At 38.7% G+C, this 25,128-nt stretch overlaps 1 protein-coding gene across 1 annotated transcript in view; it reads left to right on the top strand.

Annotated features, from left to right (window-relative positions):
* The window catches only part of NEO1 (neogenin 1), a 199,360-nt gene that overhangs the window by 88,145 nt on the left and 86,087 nt on the right, over positions 1-25,128 (top strand). The window contains exon 7 of the mRNA XM_044660264.1: positions 4,511-4,730. Within this exon, the coding sequence (XP_044516199.1) occupies positions 4,511-4,730 (220 nt within the window). The remainder of the gene's footprint in view (positions 1-4,510; positions 4,731-25,128) is intronic.

The raw sequence follows: 25,128 nt of genomic DNA, 5'->3' as shown, positions 1-25,128 counted from the left end.
GGAGAAGACAGTATTCCAAGTGACCAGGAATGAAGTGTTAGTGTAGCAGCAGGGGCCATGGAGAGCAAGAATTTAAGGATTGTTTTAGAGGGAGTTGAAAAGGTCTTCATATGTGCATTGCATCTAAAATGCGATGGATGGAAGAATTAGATATGAAAGCCTTTACATACATTGTCTCACTGAATCTCACAACTCTGTGAGGCCAGTATTCTGCAGATAACCCCAAAGTCTGGATCAGTATTGGTGATCCTGACTTTAAATCATGGAATTAGGAGCAGTAGGTTGGGAGGGGGGCAGGCGAGGGACTCAGATGGGAGCTAAGAGTCTTTTGAGAATGTTGTATTGTATGTATTGGAAAGAGATCATTTAGTGCCACAGATATGTACCAAATGCTTGCTCTGTGCCAGACAAAAGGGAACATTGTGTCCAGGGACAGGACTTAGGCCAGTTTGGCTACAGCAGTAAATATAGCACATCTGAAAGGTAGACTGAAACCAAGCCGAACAGAAGAGTTTGTGTTCTCCCCTAAAGGGGGAGAGACAGAGACAGAGAGACAGACAGACAGACAGATAGACAGGGAGGGAGGATCAGATGTGTGTTTGGCAGCTCTACAAAGACAATCTGGAGAAGGGAGAGCCTGGAGTATGGAGACCATTAGGAGGCTATTACAATAGTCCAGGTGAGAGGGAACAAGGTGATCATGTGAGTGTAGAGAGATGATGTGGAGGTAGAATTAACAAGACTTCACAGGCATGCTTAGAACATTATTACTCAGATAATATGCTTTTAGTTGCATGTCCTTGTTAGTCATCTGTTGCCCTCCATGACTTTCCCTGATTACTTAAGAACCTGGCTTGCAGTTTTCCTCTTCAACTATCATTATTCATAGTGCTGTTGTCATCATCCACACTAATAGCATATGTACCTCACAATTCAGTGACTCTATTATGATGACTTTCATCTGTATGAAAACTTACCTTGTACATAGCTTCTTTGCAAGTTGTCTCCTCCATTAAACATCTCCATGAGAGCAGGGACTGTTAATAACTATTACTACCACCATTTTACAGATGAAAAAATTAGCCTCTTAAGGGTTCAGGTAACTTATCTACAGTCATACAGATGTGTCTAAGGCTAGATTGGAATCTGGTTTTCTTGACTCCTTGTCATAAGACTTAACCATAGTCACACAGTATATCTGAGGCAGGATTGGAAACCAAATCTCCAAGTCCAGTCCTCCATCCACACTACATCAGTGCTGTCAAACTCAAATAAGAATAGATTCTTAGAAAACCACAAATTACCACTATCTTTTTTATGTTGTATTTATTTTGTTAAAACTTTCCCCAATTACATTTTAATTAGGTTTGGGCCTACTTGACTCCTTTTTATTATATCATACTGTCTTTCCCATCTCTCATCTTCCCATGTTGAATCCTTACTGTTTCAGCTTAAATACTACCCCATCCATCATGATCCTTGCAGTGGTGGAAATGATCCCTTCCTCCCCTAAATGTTCCTGTTGCCTTGTTTCTTTTTGACATTTAAATACAATGGTTTTGTGTTATAGTTATTTGTATTTAGTGTGTATTTTATTTATTTCATGAAAGGCAGTATAGTATAATGCATAGAGAGCCAGGTTCAGCAGGGCAAGGAAAATCTGGATTCAGGTCCTGCTGCTGTCATATATTGGCTTTGGGTCCTGAACAAAGAGCTTAACCATTCAGTGTTCCAGGCAAGTCTGTGAGACTGCAAATTACGAAGGTCTCAATTTGCATTGGTAAAAGTTTTTCACTGGGAGCCCCAAACCTTTGAAATTGCAGGTTGGATAAAATTTAAAAATTCTTCATCTGTAGCATAGGTTGAATATTTTTGAGTACAGGTACTAATGTTTTAATTTGAATACCAAAGAATTTGTATGGCTCCATGGTCCACACAATTTATCATCTCTTCTTTGTGACCTTTGGTTATAGATACTTGTCAAGACTTTTCCTTGTGACCATTTTCCATTTAACTGAAGGGTTTGTATTATCATCCCTTGTGCTTAGATCTTGCAGTCTCCTGAGAAGTAATGCTTATCTCCACTTAACATTCACCATAGTACTTACTGCTTCAGGATTTCTGTTATATTACTGGCATCTAACCAAGATACATATTTCTCCTGAATCTATTTGTGTCGTCTTGAAACTATCAAGAGATAATTTATCTATTTTGAGAATTAATTGGGATGCTAGTTCTCTTAACTGTCTAGCTAAAAGTAGATAAAGGTCAGCAGAATTTAGACCAATCTCAGAGAAAAGCTATCTAAGTTGCAGAATTGAAAGGAATATGTATTAGAGTATTTTTCTGAGTAGATCTCCTAGTTAAATATAAACCATTTTATTACATCCTTTTGGAATATTCATTCCTCTTTACCTAAATAAAGAGAGATAAATCGTATACTGGCTTCTATTCCTTCCTGATTGCCATCTTTTTTTTTTAAGTTATTACCTTATTACCACTGTCTCCTCTCCCCTCCTTTCCATGTTCTAATTTCTTAATTGTCTGTACTAGAAACTAGGTATCTTTCAAGGTATAGCCTTGGAGCAGGAGTAGGCCTGCAGATAGTAAAGTAAGTCCATATCTAACTTTCAACTCATCTGTGATGCAGAAACATAGCACAACCTCTTTGAACTTAACTGTCCTAAACATTTACAGCGGCATTTTGTGACTCTTGGTTGGGGGTGTGTGTGTGTGTGTGTGTGTGTGTGTGTGTGTGTGTGTGTGTGTGTAAAACCATAATCTTAGTTATTTGCCAAATAATAACACAAAAAAATAAGCATGAATTTAATTTGCAGTAAGAAAGATTTGTCATGATGGTAAAAAACCTTTGGGAATTAAAATACTTTCCTGAACATATACTTATTTGTTATGAGAGAGAATATGATAATGGAAAACAGTAGGATTCAGAGTCCAGAATCCTGAGCTTTGCTATAGAGCAGGGGTTGGCAAACTTTTTCGCCGTGAGAGCCATAAATGCCACATTTTTTAAAATGTAATTTTGTGAGAGCCGTACAGTGCTCACAGTGCCGCTCCTGTAACAGCGCCTGAAAAAAAATGGACTTTATGGCTCCTGCAGAAGGAGCCATATATTGCCGACCCCTGCTTTAGACTTTTGACACTGACTTTCCATGTAGCCTTTCTCAGTCAGCTTCCTTATCTCTTAAATGAGTTAATTGGATTTGAAGATTTCTCTTGTTTCTGTGATTCTTTAATCGCCCCCCCCCCCACTTCACAGCATAGGTGGAATCTGTTTCTACAAAATTGATTCCCATTCCAATAAAGATTTAGATCAGCTAAGCATGGAGATAAGTTTGTTTTAGAAAGCCAAATAATAGTAACTCAGATCATCAACACAGGACTTTGTCCTGCTGAGACAGTGCATCTGGTGAATTTAAGTAACAAGAATCAGATGTCCACTGTCATACAGCAGAGCTATTTTTAGAATTGTCTCATAACATTAACGTAGATCTCCAAAACATCTGAAAGAATAGGCTATATAAACCTGGTGGCCAAAGATTTTTTATGTGTCGTTAAGTTTTACTTGCCAACTGCTATGCTTTGTCAAAGTAATAAATTACATTTCATGAGACTTAAGTGTTAATAGCTTAAAATTGTATTAAGGTTTTGGGAACCCCTATGTTATTTCAATAGGGCCTTCCAAACTTTTTTCATACATTTATATACCCCACATACATTGTATTAGTATAGACAGTGAATGTTATGATCTCTATATTTGTGGATTTTAAAATTCAGCAAATTGTCCTATCAGTTAGATAGATGAGAGCTACTTCAGGAAAAAAGTGGAATCCTTCTGCCCAAGTTAAGGGTTGGCAGCCTGCCCTAGACTACCACCCAGATGCTAATTTATAGTGGAAAATGTAAGATTAGACTAAAATTTAAAATGCCAACATTATAGCTATACTGTTGCATTAGAATCACATAAACTTGGAACAGCTTTCTAATTAGATTAATATAATCCACTGATTGCTTTTTTGTAACCGACTAGCTCAAATGAATTCTCTTATCCTATAATTTTTGAGTAAAATATAGTGTGGCTATGGAGGTATTGTAAAACTAAAGCATGTTTTTACTTCTAAAGCTTGAAGAAGTTTTCATGGTATTCGCAGAAATGATAGAAATGACATTAGGCACTCCTGTTTCCATTTTTGTGAGGTGGTATCTTGTCCTCAGCCGTCACCCTTCCCATTCCTCCTACCACCCCCATCATAGTACAGAGAGAGTCCGCTTGCTCTGCAGTGATGTCTGCAATAGTTCCCATTAGTTTCAGTAGTTACCTTTTTGCCTGCATGTTAGCCTTCAGTTTAATGGCCTTTTTTGTGTTCATTCATTTTATTTTGTTTCCCATCGTGGTTTTGTTTATTTCTTTTTTTTTGTTTTGTTTTTTATGTTCTCTTTAAAAACCGTCGTGGTTTGCCCTTCATATTCCCCAATGTTTGCACATGACAAGATGTTGCCATCCCAACATTACCTCCCACTTCACTGACCAGTGCCACTACTGACCATCTAGCACCAGCCACAACTGGACCACTGCCTTCAGCACCGAGGGACGTCGTGGCCTCACTCGTCTCTACTCGCTTCATCAAACTGACGTGGAGAACACCGGCATCTGATCCTCACGGAGACAACCTCACCTACTCTGTGTTCTACACCAAAGAAGGGATTAATCGGTAAGGAATTGAATTTCTCTGGCTGATTTTGTTTTCCTAATGCTTGCCACCACCTTCACTGTGCAAACATTGGCTCTTCATATGCTACTTAGTGACAGAAGTCCTCTTTTCACTTCTTTTTAGTGTTGTTGATATGTTTGTGTTCACACCTAAGTGTCTGGGCTATTGCATTATTCAGGCCCTTTTAAGGAATACTGATATAGGCATAAGGGGAAATCTCAACTCTTGGGGTCCTAAGACAAAGATCGTGCACAGGCTTCCCAAACACTTGGGCAGTGTCAGTGAAAAATATTGTTCATTGAAATATTCAGTATGTACCTTTCATAAATTCATTGGATTTGTTTAGGCCATGATAGTTTTGAATTCATTTCACATGTTTTTCTTACACAGAAAAACCATGCTTTGAATAGGTAGAATGCAATTTTTTGCCTTAAATTTTTTTTAACTTTTTTAAAAAACCTTTTCCTTTCATTTTAGAATTCATGTTGTGTATTAATTCCAAGGCAGAAGAGTGGTAAGGACTAATCTAATGGGGAAACACTTGTGGGTAAATAATAAACCTTGGGTTTAGAGAAAGGGGAGAAGGAGGACTGACAGCACAGGGCAATAAACTGGGAATAACCTACATACACATCAAGACTAGGTTTGGCAGTTGGAGGGAGTGACAGTTAGGATCCAACTGCCACGCAGTTAGACCAACCAGGGAACCTCCATAGGGATTGAGTGACAGCAAGGAGCTTAAATAAACCACGTTTAATTAGACAAAGTTCAGTTTGCAGGAAGGGAAAAAGGGGTTTCTATTCTAACAAACTATGGGCAGATTTCTGGGTCAGGGAAGGAACTTAATCTATTCTAAACTATAGGCTATCAGGGCTCAGCTGGGCTAGCAGGAAGGGAAGTAAATCCAGCGGTGACACGGCTCTTCCAGGTCCTAAGATAGTAATCCAGAGATGGGTAAGATTAGGGAGTTAAACCAGCCTGAGATGACCAGCAGCCCAGGTCAGGTTTGATATTCTCAACCTAACTTCCCACAGGTAGACGATTCTTCCTCCAGGATACAATTTTCACTTTCCCTGAGGTCTCCCACTGAGTCAGTTGAGCAGTTTCAACCTGTACCCAGCCAACATGGAGTCCATCCCAGGAGAGAGAGCCACTTTCTGCTTCCCCATTCCATTTAGAATTCTCCAGCCTTGCCTGATAAGCCTCCTAATAATTAATCTTAAATATCTACACCTTACTTATTAATTTATCTACAACACTAGGAAATGGGGATTAAGTGACTTGCCCAGGGTCACACAGCTAGAAGTATCTGAGGCCAGATTTGAACCCCAGGACCTCTGTCTCCAGGCCTTCCTCTCAATCCCCTGAGCCACTTAGATACGCCCTACAATTTCTTTTTACATTAGAAATACAAATCTGTTTTATTATAAGAATATTTTTATCTAGGACAAGGAACCAGAGGATTGTGTTTATATAATTTCAACTGAAGTTAGTTGACATTTTTTGTTAAAAGATCTCCTTTTCCTTATATACATTCTATAAATAAAGGTTTGTGTCCCTTTGTTAATTTATGTTCTTGCAAGTGAAGAGACTGACCCCAAATTAATGCTCTATGTGAAGGGAGAACAATCATAGGATGTCATGTATAGAGCTCAAAGAGATCTCTAGAGCCATCTCATCCAACTCTCTCATTCTGCAGACCAGGACCTGAGGCCCAGGGAGGTGAAGTCAGTTACCCAAGGTCACACAACTTGTAAGCATCAGAGGGTAGATTTGAACCCAGGTCCTCTGACTCTAGAACTTGTGTTCATTTTGCTTTATACCACACTATTTCACAATCTTCAGCAGCTTCTTTGGGCCTCATAGTTCTAATAGTCCACATTTATGTGTTACTTTAAGGTTTATACACATGATTTCAGTTTCCAGAGGCACCATAGTGCACAGAGTGCAAGGCCTGCAGGCAGAAAGTTCATATCTGGCCTGAACTCACTGTGTGACCCTGGGAAAGTCATTTAGCCTATTTGCTACAGTTTTCTCTTCTATAAAGTAGGGATAATCACAGTTTCTATGGGCTAGGGTTGTTTTCAGAACCAAATGTGATAATATTTGTAAAGCTCCTAGAGGCTAACACATGGTAGGGGCTATCTAAATGCTAGCTAATATGATTGCTATTGTTGATAGCACTTTGCAACAGCCCTATAGGACAAGTGCTAAATTATCCCCCTTTTACAGATAGGGAAACTGAGACTTAGAGATAGTAAGTGATTTGCTCTAGGTTATACAGATCTCCAAGGAGAATTCAAAACCAGGTCTTCTTGTCTCTTAATCTGGCACCCTCTTCCCAGGGGGCCTTATGACCTCACAAAGATCAAATCTAAGAAAGCAAACCCCAAACTCTTTCTTCAACTGAAACTCTTTAACTATTCTCTACCTTGAACCACTTCCCCCTCTAAACAGATTGGTTTTATTTCAACATCAAATTTTTAATTCATATTGTTCTCCTTCCCTTGTAGGAATACAGTTCATTCATCAACTCCCAACTCAATTCTCAGCTCTTTTGTAGTGCTTTCCATAATTTCTCTGGCCAGTAGCAGTTTCTTTTCTGAATTTGCATTCTCACTACACATTTTGGCACTTAAAATGATACAGTACAATGTAGGATTGTTAAATTATTTCAAAAGTGGGAATATTAATGTGTTTTCCCAGTGGTCCTATCTCTTATTACCTTGTTATATACCTCCCAGCCACCTCCATTCTAATACAGTACTAAATATTTTTCCACTTTCTCAGTTAATACACATTTATTAAGCATCTGCCATGTGCCATGAATTGTGGATATAAATAGAAGAGTAAGACAGTCTCTGCCTTCAAAGGGCTTATGTTTTACAAGGGAGTGTGCATCATGTTCCCAGATAAGTGACCTAGACAGAGGCATTGTGCTAAGCTCTAGAGATACAAAGAGAAGGAACAGGTGATCTCTGCTCTCCTGGGGATCCCACTGCAGTGAAGGAGACATGCATGTACTTACAAGATATATAGTGTAATTGGGAAGTATTCTCTGCAGCAGAGCAGCAGGGCCTGGCAGATCAGGGGAATCCTGCACAGGGTCCAGTGTTTGCTGAGTCTTAAAGGAAGCCAAGGAAGCTTGGAGTTAGAGGAGGAAAAGCTTTCCAGGAATGGGTGGCAGCCAGTTCAAATGGCCAGAGTAGAAGCGAGAGCCAAGAGGCCAGTGTGCCCCAATCTTGGAGTGCGTGGAAGAGAGCCCAGAGGAAGACGGCTGGGTTGGGAAGGCTTCGGATACCTAAGAGGCCTGAGCATCCCTGAACTTGAGGAAGGTCACTTTGACCGTCCAGTGGCTTTTGGACTCGAACAGAAAGAGACTTGGGACAAAGAAACCAATAGAAGCTATCGCAGTGGTCCAGGTAAAAGGTGATAAGGGCCTGCACCAGAACATGGATGGGAGAGAAGAGAAAGGGGCTTTGGAGGAGAGGCGTTGTGAAGGGAGAACGGATGATAGCTGATTGGATGTGGGAGGGATGAGGGTGGGTAATGGAGAGGGTGGTGGTGCCCTTAACAACTGGAAAGTGGAACGGGGGAGGGGGAAGATTAAGTTCTGTTTGGATGTGGGGGATTTAAGGTGTCTGTGGAGCAGTCAGTTCCTGATGTCCAAAAGGCAGCTCATCCTGGAGAACTAGAGCTCAGGAGAGACATTAGATATGGGAATAATCTCTGGAGAGATGAAATCACTGAGAGACAATTGAAATCAGAAGAGGGCCCACAGCAGAGACTTGTGTTTTATAGTCAATCCTGAGGGAAATGTGCAGCCACTAACATTTCTTAAGCAGAGACATGACCATTAAACCTGTGCTTTTGGGAATGTTGGCCTGACAGCATAGAGCAGTGATGGGCAAACTACTGCCACAGGCCAGATGCGGGCCCCTGAAATGTTCTGTCCGGCTGTGTGACATTATTTCTAATCTGACGAACACAATGAGTAGGATACAATACAATGAAACTTCCAAAGAGTTGCCTTAGAAACAGACTGACAGATGAGCATTTCTTTTCCTTTGGCCCCTCTTTAAAAAGTTTGCCCAGCACTGGCATAGAGGATGAATCTGAACAGGGAGAGGTTTAAGGGAGATCAATTCTACTCTACACTGTATATTTCTCTCAAGTCCCTCACTCTTTTATTCCTCCAAAAATCTTGCCCTTCCATATACCATCCTTGGATTACTCTCTCTCATCATCCATTGTCTTTGCCTCTCCTTGCATGCTGCTACAAGAAGTTTGAGAAAGAAAATCTTGCTAACTTGCTAGGTCCCCTCCAAATTTACGTCTTATAATCTCAGCTGGGCTCTCACTACCCCAAGGCAATCCTTTTGTCCCTTTCTAATCCCACTCACCACAGCCTGTTTTCCAAGTTTTTCACCCTCCTTGCCTGAACAAATCCAAGCCACCAGAACTTTCTCTTCTCCTGTGTGTCCTCTGCCATTCTCTTCCCTTCCTTTTTCTTCTGAAGGTTGAATGGCCCTATTTTATTTCTGCTTCTTCAACAGGTTTCCCCTCTGCCATCTCTCCTTGCACTGCTGCCTGCAAACATGCCCTGATCTCCCTCATCCTTAAAAGCCTTTCACTGGATTGCTCCCTCCTCTTATTTCCTCCCATTTCTGATTAGCATCCTTAAGAAGACTGTCCACAATGGGAGCTTCTCCCTTCTGTTCTCCTTCTCTCTCTGACTTTTTGCAGGCTTCCTTCCAGCCTCATAGTACGACTGAGATGTTTCTCCAAAGTCACTAATGAATTTATTTCTTTCCATGCTTTTCTTTACTTATCATATTTGTTGTCTCTTTTTAAAATATTTTTAGCGTTCTAACATGTTCTTAGATGTTTAACCACATCTCACATTTTTCATTCGTTTTTCGGATTTTAAGTTCCAAATTGCCTCCCTCCCTTTCTCTTCTTCCCCACTCCTTGAAAAAGCAAGCAATATTTAGCAATAATTAAACCTGCGAAACCATGCATAACATATTCCCTTATTAACTATGTTGCAAAAGAAAGCATGTCAAAAAAACAAAAAAAGTGAAAAAAGTATGCTTCCATCTGCACTCAAAGCACTAATGAACTTAATCATTGCCAGATCCAGTGGTCGTTTCTCACTCCTCCCCTTCTTGACCTCTCTGCAGCCTGTAACCTTATTGATCACTCTCTTCTCTAGGTTTCTGTCACACTGTTCTCTCTTGGTTTTCCTTGGACCTGTCTGAACAGTTGTTCTCTTTTCTTTGCTAGACCTTCATTTGCACCATGACACTAACTTGGGAAGCCCCTGAAAGGCAGACTTGTGCTCTTCTTTCCTGCTATACTTTTTTGGCTTCATAATCTCATTACTTTCCCTTGATTCATTTCTCCTTCTTTATAAATGATTCCCAAATTTCTTTATCCAGTCCTAGCCTTGTTGCCTCATTATCTGCTTCCAAAATTAAATGGGGCCTTCGAAAAGACCCTCAAATGTAACAAATAAAGGGATAGTCAGTGTGGTTGAAGTAGGCACTTTGAGTCAAGTCATGAGAATAGAAGCCACATTGCAATAGGTTGAGTATTTGGATGGCATGCCCTTGGTTGAAAAGTGAATAGGGGGCAGCTGGGTGGTTCAGTGGATTGAGAGCCAGGCCTAGAGATGGGGGGTCCTAGGTTCAAATCTGGCCTCAGACATTTTTCTAGTTGTGTGACCCTGGGCAAGTCACTTACCCCCCATTGCCTAGCCCTTATGCTCTTTTACCTTAGAATAATACACAGTATTCTTTTTTTTATTAGACATTTATTAATATTTGTTTTTAATCTGTTTACATACTTTATGCCCCTACTTTCCCCTTCACCCCCCGCTCTCCCCCTACCCATGGCCAACGCACATTTCCACTGGTTGTAACAAGTGTCCTTGTTCAGGGTCTATTTCCCATTCATGTCCGCCTCAGTCCATGCATTCAAGCAATTGTTTATCTTATATGTTTCCTCTCCTGCAGTCCTTCCTCTGAATGTGGGTAGCATCTTTACCATAAATCCCTCAGAGCTGTCTTGTGTCATTGCAGTGCTGCTGGTACAGGAGCCCATTACATTTGATTTTACCACAGTATATCAGTCTCTGTGTACAATGTTCTTCTGGCTCTGCTCCTTTCGCTCGGCATCACTTCCTGGAGGTCTCTCCAATTTGCATGGAATTCCTCCAGTTTATTATTCCTTTGAGCACAATAGTATTCCATCACCCGCATATACCACAATTTGTTCAGCTATTCCCCAATTGAAGGACATCCCCTCATTTTCCAGTTTTTTGCCACTACAAAAAGCGCAGCTATAAATATTTTTGTACAAGTCTGTTTATCTATGATCTGTTTGGGGTACAAACCCAACAATGGTATGGCTGGATCAAAGGGCAAGCATTCTTTTATAGCCCTTTGGGCATAGTTCCAAATTGCCAGCCAGAATGGCTGGATCATTTCACAACTCCACCAGCAATGCATCAATGTCCCGATTTTGCCACATCCCCTCCAACATTCATTACTCTCCCCTTCTTTCATTTTAGCCAATCTGCTAGGTGTGAGGTGATACCTCAGAGTTGTTTTGATTTGTAATACACAGTATTCTAAGGTGGGAAGTAAGGGTTTAAGGAAGAAAAATAAATAAAGTGAATAAAAAGAAATTTATGAAAATCTAGTCCAAGCTTTTACTTAGTTATGAATTTGTGCTTTGGTTTGAGTCTTCAGTAAAAATAGGTTCAGATTTATAAAACTATGTTTGTATTTTTATGTCTTTTATTCTATATAGAGAAAAAAAATCAAGTTCAACAAATACAAGCTTAATCTTGCTAAGAATTTTGATTAAGACAGAATTCTAAATTTAAATAAATTTGGGAATAGAGTACTAAGTGCAAATTGTCAACTTTACATGGTGTCACTTGGAGAATTCTTAACTAAAGAATGAACAAAAGACAAAACAGACTATTTCAATTTCATAAAATTTAAAACCTTTTCTAAGAACAAAGTCAATGAAGGCAAAATTAAAATAGTAACTAAATAACAAGTTTATATATAAAGTATGAGCACAATTTATAATACCAAGAGCCATTATCCAAATATTCAAAATATGTGAACAAACAATTTTCATAAAAAGAATTGCAATTATGAAAATATACTCTGAGTTAGCTAATAAAAGAAATGCAAATTAAAACACCTGAGATTTTACTTCAATTTTTACTACAAATTGACAAAAATTGGGGGTGGGGGTGGGGAACCTAACTGGGAATAGTCAGTATAACTAATACACTCTTAATGGAGCTGTGAATTGGGATAACTCTTCTTGTTATTGGAGTGACACAAGAAAAGTACCATAATTTTTGATACCATTTGACCTAGTAAGCTCACTTCTTGGTATATACTTCAGGAAAGTCAAAAACAGAAATGAAGGTCCAGTATATTCTAAAATATTCAGAATGTATTCATGGTAACAAAGGACTAGAAACAAAATGAGTGTTTATGAACCAAGAATCCTTTGAATGAATTGGCATATTAATGTAATTCAATGTTATTACCTAGGAAGAAACAAAGAATATAAGAAATTCAGAGAAACATGGGACTTCATATAAATATGTGAACTAATGCTGAGTAAAATAACCAGAATTAAAAGAAAAATATCTATGATGACTAACAATGTATAAAAAGATTACTAGAAAGAAACCAAACACTTCATTTATTGAAAAACTCATAATGATACTAGAGAACAAAGAATGAACTTTTTTTTTTTTAACTTGATTCTTAGCAGAGAACCAGAGGACTATTAAGAGCAACATGTTGTGTATAGTTGGACACCTTGTCGTTGTGTCAGAAGTTTACAACAATTGTTTTTCTTTTTTAAAATGGAAAGTTCAGTTTTAAATTGGAGTAGTAGAGTGTTCCCAGATGTAATTGTGATATAAAAACAAATACTTTCTATAAAAGTTAGGGTTCTCTAAAGTGGCCATACCTATAATTATCAAAAGAAGCTAAAACGTGACTTGGTGATGTCATATACACATGACCTAATAGTATCTATGAACACTGCATTCACCTTCCTATGAGGAAACTGAGGAGTGGAGGTGGGGTGAAGAGTCACCTCACTGAGTTGTGTCTATCTTGAGAAGATAGAACAAATGTATTTTGAGGCCAAATGATGAAAGACCTTGGCAGGTTAAGGAGTTTAGTCTTTTTTATATAAGCAACAGGGAGCCACTGCAAATCATTGAGTGGCTAAGAAATATGATTAAAGTCTTATTTTAGGAAGATTAATCAGGCAGTACTCTGTTGGCTAGATTGGAAAGAAGAGGAATTGTAGAAACCAGTTTGGTTATTCTCACAAAGTAATGTGAAAATGAGAAATGAATTAGGATGTTAAAGATATAGTAGGCAACAGAGACCCCTGACAGCCACAGCCATCACTCTCCAGGCAGGAATTCTGGGCATAAGAGTTAATTAGTACTCCAGGGCCTGGTCTCTGATCTGGGCGTTATGATGATTGGTAAAGTGACTGACGAGTGTTATAAGCATTAAAAAAAATCCATTTACCAAAGCAGCTGAATTTACTATTTATGAAGTAGGTAATTTTATAGAGCAAACTTTTCATAGACTCATATGATTCTAAACAGTCTGACTAGAGCTCAAATAATCTATGTTCTTGCCTCCTACCATTTAACAAAAAAGGAAAGATAGGTCAGATGAGTTTATGATGGTAAAGCTAGTGAATGTGACATCCCTTGGAGACTCAGAGCTTCTTTCTCCATGTGTCACACACTATCACTCAGAAAAAGACTCCTTGTTCCACCTCTATCCCTTAAATAAAGAACCAGTGGCCTTTTGACATTTGGTAGAAAACTGTTCTCCCACCCCTTCCTCATGTTCTCATCTCCATCTCCCAATACAACTTTACCTACCTGTTCCATTGTGCCCCCTGAATGTCCTGTTCTATAGGGAAAAAATACCCCCCTTCATTCTGAGTTTCTTTTTCTCATACTTTCCCATGTATTAGGCCTCACTGACCCCTCCATCCCCAACCAGACTCTCCAATATGTGCAGTATTCTCTCTCATGTCTCCCATCACAGGGTCCTGAAGGGAAAGTGAAGTGCTCCTTGCTACTTCTTGTTACTTGTAGGATGTTCTCTTTGCCTTTTTTCTTTATAAATCAAAATCCAGACAGTTAAAATGATAGTAGCTGCAGTCTACCAACTCCACATCATTCTCTCCTTTCTCGAGGAGTCTGGTGCCTGCCTTTCCATTCCTGCCTTTAGACTTGGGGACTTGAATAATCCATGTAGGTGTCCTCTCAAGCTCCCCACCCCTCATTTCCTCAGTCTTCTTAAGTCCCATGATCTACTCCTTCACCTCAGCCATGCTTAGAGATGGTTACATACTAGATTTCGCCATTACCCACAAGTGTTCCATTTCCCTAATTAGGAACTCTTATATTTTCTTTTCTGACCATCAGCTCCTTTCATGCCACATCTCCTTGTTGCTTTACCTCTCCTATACACTCATCAAGATTTCCATTCCTTAGTCTCCTTAATACTTTCTTAAACAACCCGTTCTTTAACTTCACTTTCTTACTTCCCTAGCCTCAACCCACCTTGGCTCTACACTGGCCTCTGCTCTTTGCTCTCTTGCCCATTATCTTGTGACAATTCTCCTCTTGCCATTCCTCAGCTCTGGACTGCTCCAATCATCTACTCCCACACATGAAAAGAAACTAGAGAAAGTCTCCAAACTAAGATGACTGAGTACATTGCAGATTCGTGTTGTCCAGCTTCAACTGTGCTTCATTACAATAAGAAAGCTCTTTTATTCCTCCCTAATTAATTCCCTGGGTTGTTTTGGTGTTTCAGGGTTTTTGGGGTTTTTTTTGCATGTTCTTCCTTTCGCTTTCTTTTCGCATTATGGACTTCTTCAGTCTCTCTCATGCTATGTATCCATTTTCTATCTTCACATCATCTCTCTAATCTGATCCCTTGTCTCTGCTCCCACAGCTCCCACTTAACTCAGTCTCTTATAGCCTCTCGTCTAGATTATTGCAACAGCCTCTTAACTGGTCCCCCCACCTCAAATCTGCCCCCCTTCCAGTCCATTCTACACACTATTACTAAAATAATTTTCCTTAAATGTAGCACTAACAATGTTTATCCCCCGGTCCTCTAATGTGTCAAAACAGAAAGAGAAGTAGGCTACTATAACGATCACCATAGGCTACATATTACTTATGTGCTTAGTTAACATAATACTTTTGTTTTATTGTATTTGTTTTATTTTGTTAAATACATCCCAATTACATTTTAATCTGGTTCATACCCCAATCAGGACTATTGTGCCCCAGTAAAGAATAATATGAGCCATATATCTGATGCCTCTGCCCTCTTCAACCAACTCCAATAACTCTGTATTGCTTCTATATCAGAATACATACTTTTTTGTTTAGGTTTTAAAGCCTTTCATAATCTGGCTCCTGCTGCTTCATTTAGTCTGTGATCCTGCCAAACTGGCTTTCTTTTCTAAAGTCATAGCATTCCATCCCTCATCTCTCTGAGTTCCATTGGTCATTGGCCGTGCCTGGAATGGCCTCTCTCCCCAACCCCTTTACTTCCAGGGAGTATCTTTCATCTTTTAAGGTGAAGCCCAGATACCATCTTACGAGTTTCCTAATCCTCCAACTTCTAGTGCCCTCACTTCCCAACTACTTTGTTGTTTTGTGTGTCTTATATGTGTATGTCTTGACATCATACTTAAGCTATCTGTGTTTGCATATATGTTCTCATCTCCCCATTAGGAAGTATACTCATTGTGAGAAGGGATCATTTAATTTTTTGTAGTCATATCCTCAGCACCTAGCACAGTGAATGACACATAGTAGGTGCTTAACAAATATTGATCTGATTGATTGATAGTGGCATAGGGGTGATTGAAACCCAAGTTACCTGCCTCTAGGTACTTTTCTTTGACCCTTCCACCCCCTTTTCATTACCATTTACAGAGTAATATAACTCTGAAAACATAAATTTTTATTAGAATTTTCTTGAATTATACCCTGAACCCTGCCTTGGAGTCATACCTTTCACAGAGGTAAAACAGGCCTGTGAAATATCAAGCTGGAAAAGGCCCTTTCTATGTCTCTCAGCTCCATCCATGGGTACTTGACCTTAGGGAACCAGGATTGAGACAGTTGGCTTTTAGTTTTGCTGCTGAAGTAATTCCTGTATCCACTTCAGCTCCCTTGACTCAGGCATGTTTTTTTCTCCCCTTCTTGGAAGATCCAGAAAAGAGTGAAAATTCTCTGTGGGATTGTTTAGATGTAGAAAATGAAGGAAAGAATATGAATGTTGTTGGCGGGAACAGAGAACTGGGATTTGCCTATTGTTCTTGCTTCTTGAGATGAGAGCTATCACTGAAGCTTCCCAACCATCAGGCCTGCTCACTTCTCTCCTACCCTCACTCTTACACAGACACGCTCCCCTTTATCCAGACTCTTGCCCCCTTCCTTGCCACAATTTTGTGAGCAGCTTGCCATAATATTAATTATGAAGTCTCACTTCTTCCTTTACTTTGTTCTGCAAGTGTTCTAGACATTATTTTGTGGTTGGATTTCCTACCAAAAATTTTAAAACTGAGCTACAGATTTTAATTTCCACAAATTGTATAGAAGGGCAGCCATTGGGTTCTGCTTGGCAATGGAATTATTCATATTCAGCATCTGTTCCCTACCTATTATGCCCAACTAGACATGTCAGAGCTCATACATGTAAGAGCCCTTGAAAATACCATTATACAAGAGGATCATACAATAGCCACTCAACTTAATCTCAGCTTATTTTAACAAACTGATGATAGAAGGGAAGAGCTTAACAATTACTGAAAAAGTATAAGATTCCTTAGCATAGGTAACTAGCTTCTCTTTAATAAACATTTTATTCAAAAAAGGAAAACTTTATAAATAATTTGTTAAAATCTCTTAAAATGGATTTATCCTTTTTTTTCTCAAAGCCAGTAAATTATGCTTGGTTTGTGTGTTCACTATGAGATCTTTTTGCATGTGAATACATATTCATGAGTATGGAATTGCCTTAGTTTATACCTGTGCTGTGTTTGCTTAAATCATATCAAAGTCTTTGGAAAAGTGTTTCTCTTACAATGTATGAGGAAAAAAGTTGATGAGCAAGATAAATGGATATTTCCAGATATGCTGTTACCACAGGAGGCTTTTCCTTGGCAGTGAGGAACCACTGAGGACTGTTTGCCCTCTGCTGGAGAGACAGACAACCACACCGTTCCACAACTGCTGCTAGTTTTAACTGTGACTCATCCCCAGGTAGCAGCTGTGCAGTCTTGCTTCTTGAACTTGCTTCTTTGCAAAAATAGGAAAGTTTAACTTCACTTTCATTTTTGTGAGCATGGCTAAACATTTCATGTTCCATTTTACACATTTTCTTAAAAGAACAACCATTTGCTCAAACCCTTTGGCTTTTCCTTAGTTGGAACATGTTGAAGAATGGAGTGATATCCAAGCCTGCAGTTTTCATCAGTAGATTGTCTTCTTGAAGGCCTGTTCAGGGCAGAACAGTTTATTCTTCCTGAACCACTTATTATATATCCGAGTTCCCCTTTCCCACTTAATTTTGTAATCAGATGTTGAGGCAATGAGAAATGGAGGCCAGAGCCCTGGACTTGGAGATGGGAGACCTAGGCTCAGAGACCGCATTGGACACTTACTTGCTATGTGACCCTAGAAAAGTCACCTAACCTTTCTGTTCCTCAGTTTCCTCATCTGTAAAATGAGGCAGATAGAATCTGAGGTTTCCAAGATCCTTTTGACTCTAAATCTATGAGGTATGAAACCATTTTATAAGAGTTCAGGATTCAGACTAAATGTACAAAGATGTTAGTATGTAGATGGGGAAAGGATACATTTGTACATACATTCTCTAAACTTCTCTAATCCAAAGAGAACTCACCTACCAAAATGAGAAATTATTAGATTATCCATATTTCTACTCTCTTAGTTTAAGAGATTAAACTCAGGGGTCGGCAACGTATGGCTCTCGAGCTATATCTGGCTCTTTTGAGGGCCAGATATGGCACTTTCTGCAGGAGCCATAAAGTCCATTATTTTTTTGGGCGCTGTTACAGCAGCGCGCACTGTGAGCACTGAACGGCTCTCACGAAATTACATTTTAAAAAATGTGGCATTTATGGCTCTCACGGTCAAAAAGGTTGCCAACCCCTGGATTAACTGTATAAGATATAAACAATCCCCACTATTTGCTGAAATATACCATCTCCTAGTGAATCATTACAGTAAAATGGATTATATTTTCTTTGAGGGATCATTTCAAAACTGTAAGTTGAATTACTGACCAGGACTTTGTTATCAAATAAATCATGAATGGGTCCAATATGATGACATAAATATAAAAGATACAACTGCCATAAACCTCTAATAATTTAAAATAGTGAAAGCATTTTTCAGGTCCTCTAACATAGTCATAAATATGCTGTATCCATTAATTATTTAAGGAGGCCCAGCATATAAGCACATGAAAGTAAAATTTAACTATTATAAATTTGGCCTATAACTAATGTATACCCAATAATAAGCTCTAAACATTTAATTAACAGTAACTTGTTTGCCTGTTGAAAATTAGGCAGTGCTTTGACAGATTGATAAGAATGGTCATGGTCTCTTAAATAAAGCCATTAAGAGAAAGAGTGGCTATTACTTTCTTCTCTCGGTAAATCCTGCTGTGGAAAGCAAGGGAATTGAAAAATATTTGGTTAACCTTAGAGCTGTTTTCAAAATACCATCATGGGTTGGAGTTTTTTTCATATTGAAGAGCAATTTTTAAAGTAAGACATGATCCAGCATTCCTTCTTTTTATCCTCTTACTTTTTCAGTCTAGTTGCACAGCAAATCCACTGAAGTAACCAGGAAACCCTTTAATCCTTCCTCAAGCTTCCCTAATCATCCCCTTCCTACACCTCTATAAATGAGGACCTTATCTTTCTGAAAAAATTGAGGTCATCTGCCTGGAACTCACTCTCCTCTCATCTGCTTCATCTCCCATCACTCAGAGACCTTATACCCTTTCTCCTCCTTCACCCTTGCATTATGTATAGAGGTGACTAGTCTTCTTGTCAAGACACTGGCCTTCTTATGAGTGCTTACACAAGACAGTCCAACTCCTGATTCTCTGTGTTTTCACTGGCTGCCTCCCATGCAAGGAATCCCCTGCCCTGCCCCGAATCTCTTGGCTTTCCTGATTTCCTTCAGGACTCCACTCAAAAGCTGACTTTGTGTAAAAGACCTTTCCCAGGTGCTACCATGCTTCCCCTCACCCATGCCTTCCCTCTGATGCTACCTCTTATTTGCCCTATTTATACCTTGTATGTACAAAGGATTTTGTATGTTGTCCAACCCCACAGAATGTGAGCTCTTGGTGTGACTATTCTTTTCTTTCTTTGTAGCCTCAATGACTGACAAAGACTAAGAGTTTATTAATGCTTGTTGACTTATTTTTTTTCTTATAACCCTGAATGCTACAAACCTTACTTGACGTTTTGTGGACAAGTATCAGTTAGTTCAAACTTCATTGAAAAGCTACTAGCTGGGTGGCTCAGTGGATTTAGAGACAGGAGGTTCTAGGTTCAAATCTGGTCTTAGACACTTCCCAGCTGTGTGACCCTGGGCAAGTCACTTAACTCCCATTGCCTAGCCCTTACTGCTCTTCTGACTTAGAACCAATACATAGTATTGATTCTAAGATGGGAGGTAAGAGTTTAAAAAAAAAAAGGCTATGTAATAAATGAAAGTAAAATTATTACATATAATATTAATAAAATATTGTAGTCGCCATAATAAAATTTACTCTCAAGTCAGGAGTCCACTAGTAGCTCTTAACAATGCAATTTTAATAAAAATGGACATATATGAAAAAGAAATGAAGGCAGGGAACAGAAAATCTCGCCTATCTAGAAAACTACCTAAGCCGAAATCCGAAGCCCACCAAGCCACTTAGCCCACAAAGTCAGAGAGCGAAAGTGAGAGAGCGAGTAACCTTTTACATGCCAAAAAATGGGGTGTGGGGTAGGACAAACTTAGGGAGTGGTTTCTATCATCACAGCTACCCCTTAAATATTATTAGATTATTAGCATAGACTTTTTTTTTTCCCCACCAAAGGCTATTCTGTCACAGCATTGCTAAGATAGACATTTTAAGACCATATCCTGGCCAGACATTTCTTTGTTATGTTCAGACATTGACAGAACACCTATAATCAAACTGTTAGAAGTTAATATATAGCTGTCTAAAGAATCACCTGAATGGATTAGTAGAAAACAAAGCAGCAAAAGTTGGCAAGGCCAAAGGCAGAGTGGTGATGATGGACAATTAGAAACAATCTGAGACTTCTGATGTGAAGATAAAAGGGAAAGTAGGAAGAGAAATGTTGAGTGGGAAAATCCCAAAATATCTGGCCCATTCATCCCCTCAGTACACTCTGTAAGCTCTGATTAAGTTCTGTGGATACAAGGAAAGGTACCAGGTAGTTTCTGCCCTTTAAGGAGATCAAAATGCTAATGGGGAGGCAAACATTTAAAAAAAAAAACAAAAAACAGGAAAGCTGAAAGAGGAGTGGAGGAGATTCCTGAGTGGGAGCATAATGAAGTCCTGTATCAGTCTGGAAAGTGATCTGAGGATGTGAGAGTTAGTTGATTTCATCTTTCAGAATCTGTAGATTTTAAAGTACAGGAGGTTAGCAGGTAAGGAAATGATGAGCTGCATGCATAACATGAGTGCCTTCCTTAAAAGGTGGAAGATGAAGGAGGAGCTTCTGGATGTCTTTCCTGGAAAGGGAAGGAATACCTTAAGAGCAAGGAATATTAAGGAAGTATGAGTTTCAAAGGTGATTTCATCTTGCAGAGTTTCATTTTGCACTGAATTTTGGCAAGATATTTAAAAGGCTAAAACACTTCTAAACTTAAAATTTTTTAAATCCTAAAATAAGAAAAAATTATAAACCCGTCTTCCTGAATTTTCAGGTCAAATAAAAAGAAATCGTATTATAAGTATTATCCAGTAGAGGCAGGTCATTTGTTACCAGAAGTGATTCTGATATAAGAACACTCAGGTTATACAGGTAGTTTTGTAGCATTTCCTTTTTCCTCCTTTCTAACTTTTTGTGCAAGTTGGATGTTTTGACAGAAGAGAAAATGAGACTTACAAATCTCATTTTATTATTTATTTATCTTTTGTTTTTTCCCATTCATTTCCCAGGAGAATTTCAAAATTAATTAGATGCTAGGTAATCTCAGAGAAAGGAGGTAAAATGCAGTAGGATTAAAGAGTTGCCTAAAAAAAATTAAAGAAAATCATCTTTAAGAGATATAAGATTCAGAAGCAGTAGAACAAATTAATACCTTTAAATGTCTAGGCTTAAGTAAGCTTTAGTGAAAGACAAAAGCCAAACAAAATTATTAAAGTTTTTTAAAAAGATTTTAATACTAGAGATTAAGATTTCTAAATTTATTTCTTAAGTTTGAGAGAAATACCTACTGTTCTACTTTTCAAAATAGAAAAAGAAAAAAAATCACAAAATATAGGCCATTAAAGTTTGATGATACAAACATCTATAATTTGATTACTACTGTGGCTCTTAGACCAGTTATGCTAGAATAAACTCATTTCATTTTTCTAAAAGATTACTAGACCAGTAGATTAGAGGAATGCTTTGAATATTGTTTTTCTAGATTTTTGTAGAATTTTTGATACAATATTCTATACAGTGTTCTAATGGAGATGATGGAAAGATATAGATTAGATGACAATGCTGACGGATTCATAAGTAGTTGAATGTCTAGACTTAGAAACTAGTTATGAATGGTTCTCAATTTGGCAGGAGGTCTCCAGTGGAACACACAAGGGAGTTGTGTCATTTCACATTTTTATCAGTGACTTGGATAGATTACATATCATTTACTGATGAAATTTGCACATAACACAAAGTTTGAAGGGACATTATTTGATGACAAAAGACTTTGACAGAGCAGAGTATTAGGGTAAATATAATAAAATTAAGTGCAATAGGGATAAATATGAAGTTTTGCTCTTGAGTTAAAAAAACACAACTTTATTAATATAGTATTGAGGAGACCTGGTCAGACAGCAGTCCTGAAGAAAATCTGAGGATTTTAATGAACTGCAAACTCAGTATGAATCACTGACAGCCAAAAGAGCTAATCTTGAGTCCTCTTGAGTTGCATCAAGAAGGGCATCACTTGCAAGAATAATAAGGAGGAGAGTCTTACCAAACTCTGCTTTTGTCAGAATACCTTTTAGACATTGTGTTTTGGACAGCATGGCTTAAGAATATTGATGAACTATTTACAGTGTCCAGAAAAGGGCAACTAGGATGAAGAGCATTGATTTCCTGATGAGAATTAGTTGGGGCAACTGAGCATTTATAGCTTGGAGAAAAGAAGAGCTGTCTCCAACTATATGATGGTTCTGCTCTATGGGGAAGGATTAGACTTGTTCTGCTCAGCTGTAAGGGACAGAACCAAGAGTAATGTTTAGAAATTGCAAAGAGGCAAATGCCAGCTTAATGTAAGGAAAAACTTCTGGACAAATAAAAGCTTTCCCCAAACAGAACGGGCAACCCTGAGAGGTGGTGCTGCCCCTTTCTTTGGGGATCTTCACATAGAAACTAAACAGTCATTTGTGGAGTGTGAAATAGTACTAGAATTTCTTTTGTCCATGTATTTGAGTTGAACTAGATGGCAATCAAAGTCCCTTCAGACTTTAAATTCTGTGTTTCTCTAATTCTGCCCTGATGACTTCCTCAGTTTTATAGCATTTTTATATAGTTTATAACATTTTTTTCTGTGTGAATTAACACTTTCCATTTTTGAAAGTCGGTAAAGGAGATAGATATTGTATGGAGACAATTATAAAATGAAAGGAATATTTTAACTATTAACATGGTAAAATAAAAATATATATTGCTCAGAATAATAGTTTCTAGTTACTTCTTTTTGTTTCACATTCCTAATTTGGGCATAATCCTAAAGGAAGCCCCTACTGTCTTCCTCAGTAGATGGTTCCTAATTTTTTTTTTTTTTATGGTTAACAGTTCCCAAAGAATACTCTTGTGGATTTTTAAAAAATACATGAAAACACCCAGGTCTTTTTGAAAATTTACCTGTCAGCCACCTTAGTAGGTAGTGGCATTACAATTTAATTTTTCTTTGCTAATTACAAATCATTTCTCAGAGTCATTATTCTGAGCATTGTAATATAGGATTTTAGCATTGCCATGTTGGTATCCATTTAAAACCTTCCATTTTAATCATTTACTGATTAATAAGTATTTAAGCACTTGATTATCTTCCAGATACTGTGCTAAGCTCTAAGCAGGCAACAAAAAAGCAAAAAAGAGTCCCTGCCCTCAAGAAGCTTACATCCTATTGGGGAAAGATAAATAAGTTATATCAAATAAATGAAGGATAGCCTTTATTGTGAATGGTACTAGCAGCCAAGGGGAATGTGAAAGGTCCCCTGGAGAAGGTGGAGCTTAAGCTGAGTCTTAAAGAAAGGTGAGGATTTTAAGAATCTAAGGCCAGGGTAGAGAGCATATAGACCTGCAGAACAGCCAGGGCAAATGCCCAGAAACTCAAGATAGGACAATATTGCTGGATTATAGAGTTCATTAAGGGAAGATGTGAGAAGATTAGAAAGGTAAGCAAGAAACCAGGTTGTGAAGAGTTTTAAATGCCACAGGTCTTCATATTTGATCTTGTAGATAATAGAAACACACTGGAATGTGGGAAATGGAGATATAATCAGACCTCTACATTAGGTAAATCACTTTTGTTGATATGTGGAGGACAGATTACAGTGGGGAGACTTGTGGCAGAAAGTTGGAGAGCTGTTGTAATACTCCAGAGGAAAGAGGAAAAGGACCACAACCGAGAGGGGCATAGTTGAGAGAGAAAAAAATTACAAAATCTGACCTCTGATTGGCTGTGTTGGGGAAGTAAGAGAGAGGAGTCAAGTTGACAGAGCCCTCAAAAGGAATAGAGAAGTTTAGTAGAGGACTATATTTGGGAGAAAGACAGTGAGTTCTGTTTTCGACTGTAATCAAGACGTGTTGCATTTGAGATGTCCATAGACCTTTTGAAAAGTCTTTTAGGCAGTTGGTGATGCAGCACTAAAACTTAAGATAAAGGCTGGATAAATAATTGTGAGAACCCCTGGCTTCCCCCTGGACCAGCAGGCTTCCAAAATCTTGACCTTGTTCCCGAGATTATTCGTTTTCTCAACTTTGGAGCATGAGGGCCCAGTTCAATTGATAGGTGCCTGTACAAAGCACCCATTCTTTATTGGGAGAGGCCAGACACCAGAACATGCTTCCCCATTACACTCCATTCATCCAGCCAGCCAGGCCCTTCCACCTCATTCCTGCTTCTGATCTGTTCCTCTCAGACTGGACCAGCAGACAGCACCTCATACAGAAGATCTGGGCCTCTCCACCTGGTCTGCCAACATCCAGGCCCCAGGTCCTGGGAATTTTATTTCTTATCTTTGCAGTTCTTGCTGTAGGGCCCAACTCAGTGAGTTGGTGACTGAGGGTGTGCAAACCCACTCCTTTAATCAGCGTTTCAGCTTGTATTCTAACCTACCATCTGCCCAGCTCATCTCAGCATCTTCCTGATGCTGGACCTTAGTTCTGCCTCTTTCCCTCCCTTTCCACTCCTCAAAACAAAACCTCCCTGACCACCAGTCCTCTAAATGTACTGTCTTCCCCTGTTAGAAAATAATCTCTTTTAGAGCAGGGGCTGTTTTTTTTTTAAATCTCTTATGCTTATTTATCATAGAATCTGCCATATAGTAAGTGCTCAAAAAAATGTCATTATTTCATTCATAGTAATTAAACTCAGGGAAGCTGGTGAGGTCACCAAATAAGAAAATCTAGAGAGAAAAAGGAAGAGATCCCAGGCCAGAGTTTTGAAAGGCACCCATAGTAAAGGGTATTAACATGAATCAGCAAAAAGGAACTGAGAAGAAACCTTCAATCAGTTCGGAAAGAGAACCATGAGAAGGTAGTCACAGAAATCCATAGGGGAAGAGTATATCTTGGAGAAAGTAGTCATTAGTATCAAATGCTACAGAGGTCAAGAAAGATAAGAGGAGACCATTAGAGTTAGCAGTTAAAATACTATTGATAACTTGGAAGAGAGCAGTTAGTTGAATGATGAAATTTGAAAAAAGATTGCAGGGGTCTTAAAAGACAATAAAAAGAAAGGAAGTAGAAGTTTTGACAGATATGTTAGGATCTATGGAGA

The sequence above is a fragment of the Gracilinanus agilis genome, chromosome 2 (genome assembly GCF_016433145.1).
Source record: "Gracilinanus agilis isolate LMUSP501 chromosome 2, AgileGrace, whole genome shotgun sequence".
NCBI lineage: Eukaryota > Metazoa > Chordata > Mammalia > Didelphimorphia > Didelphidae > Gracilinanus > Gracilinanus agilis.
The sequence above is the reverse complement of the archived record's forward strand: the minus strand, read 5'-3'. Positions and strand labels throughout refer to the sequence as shown.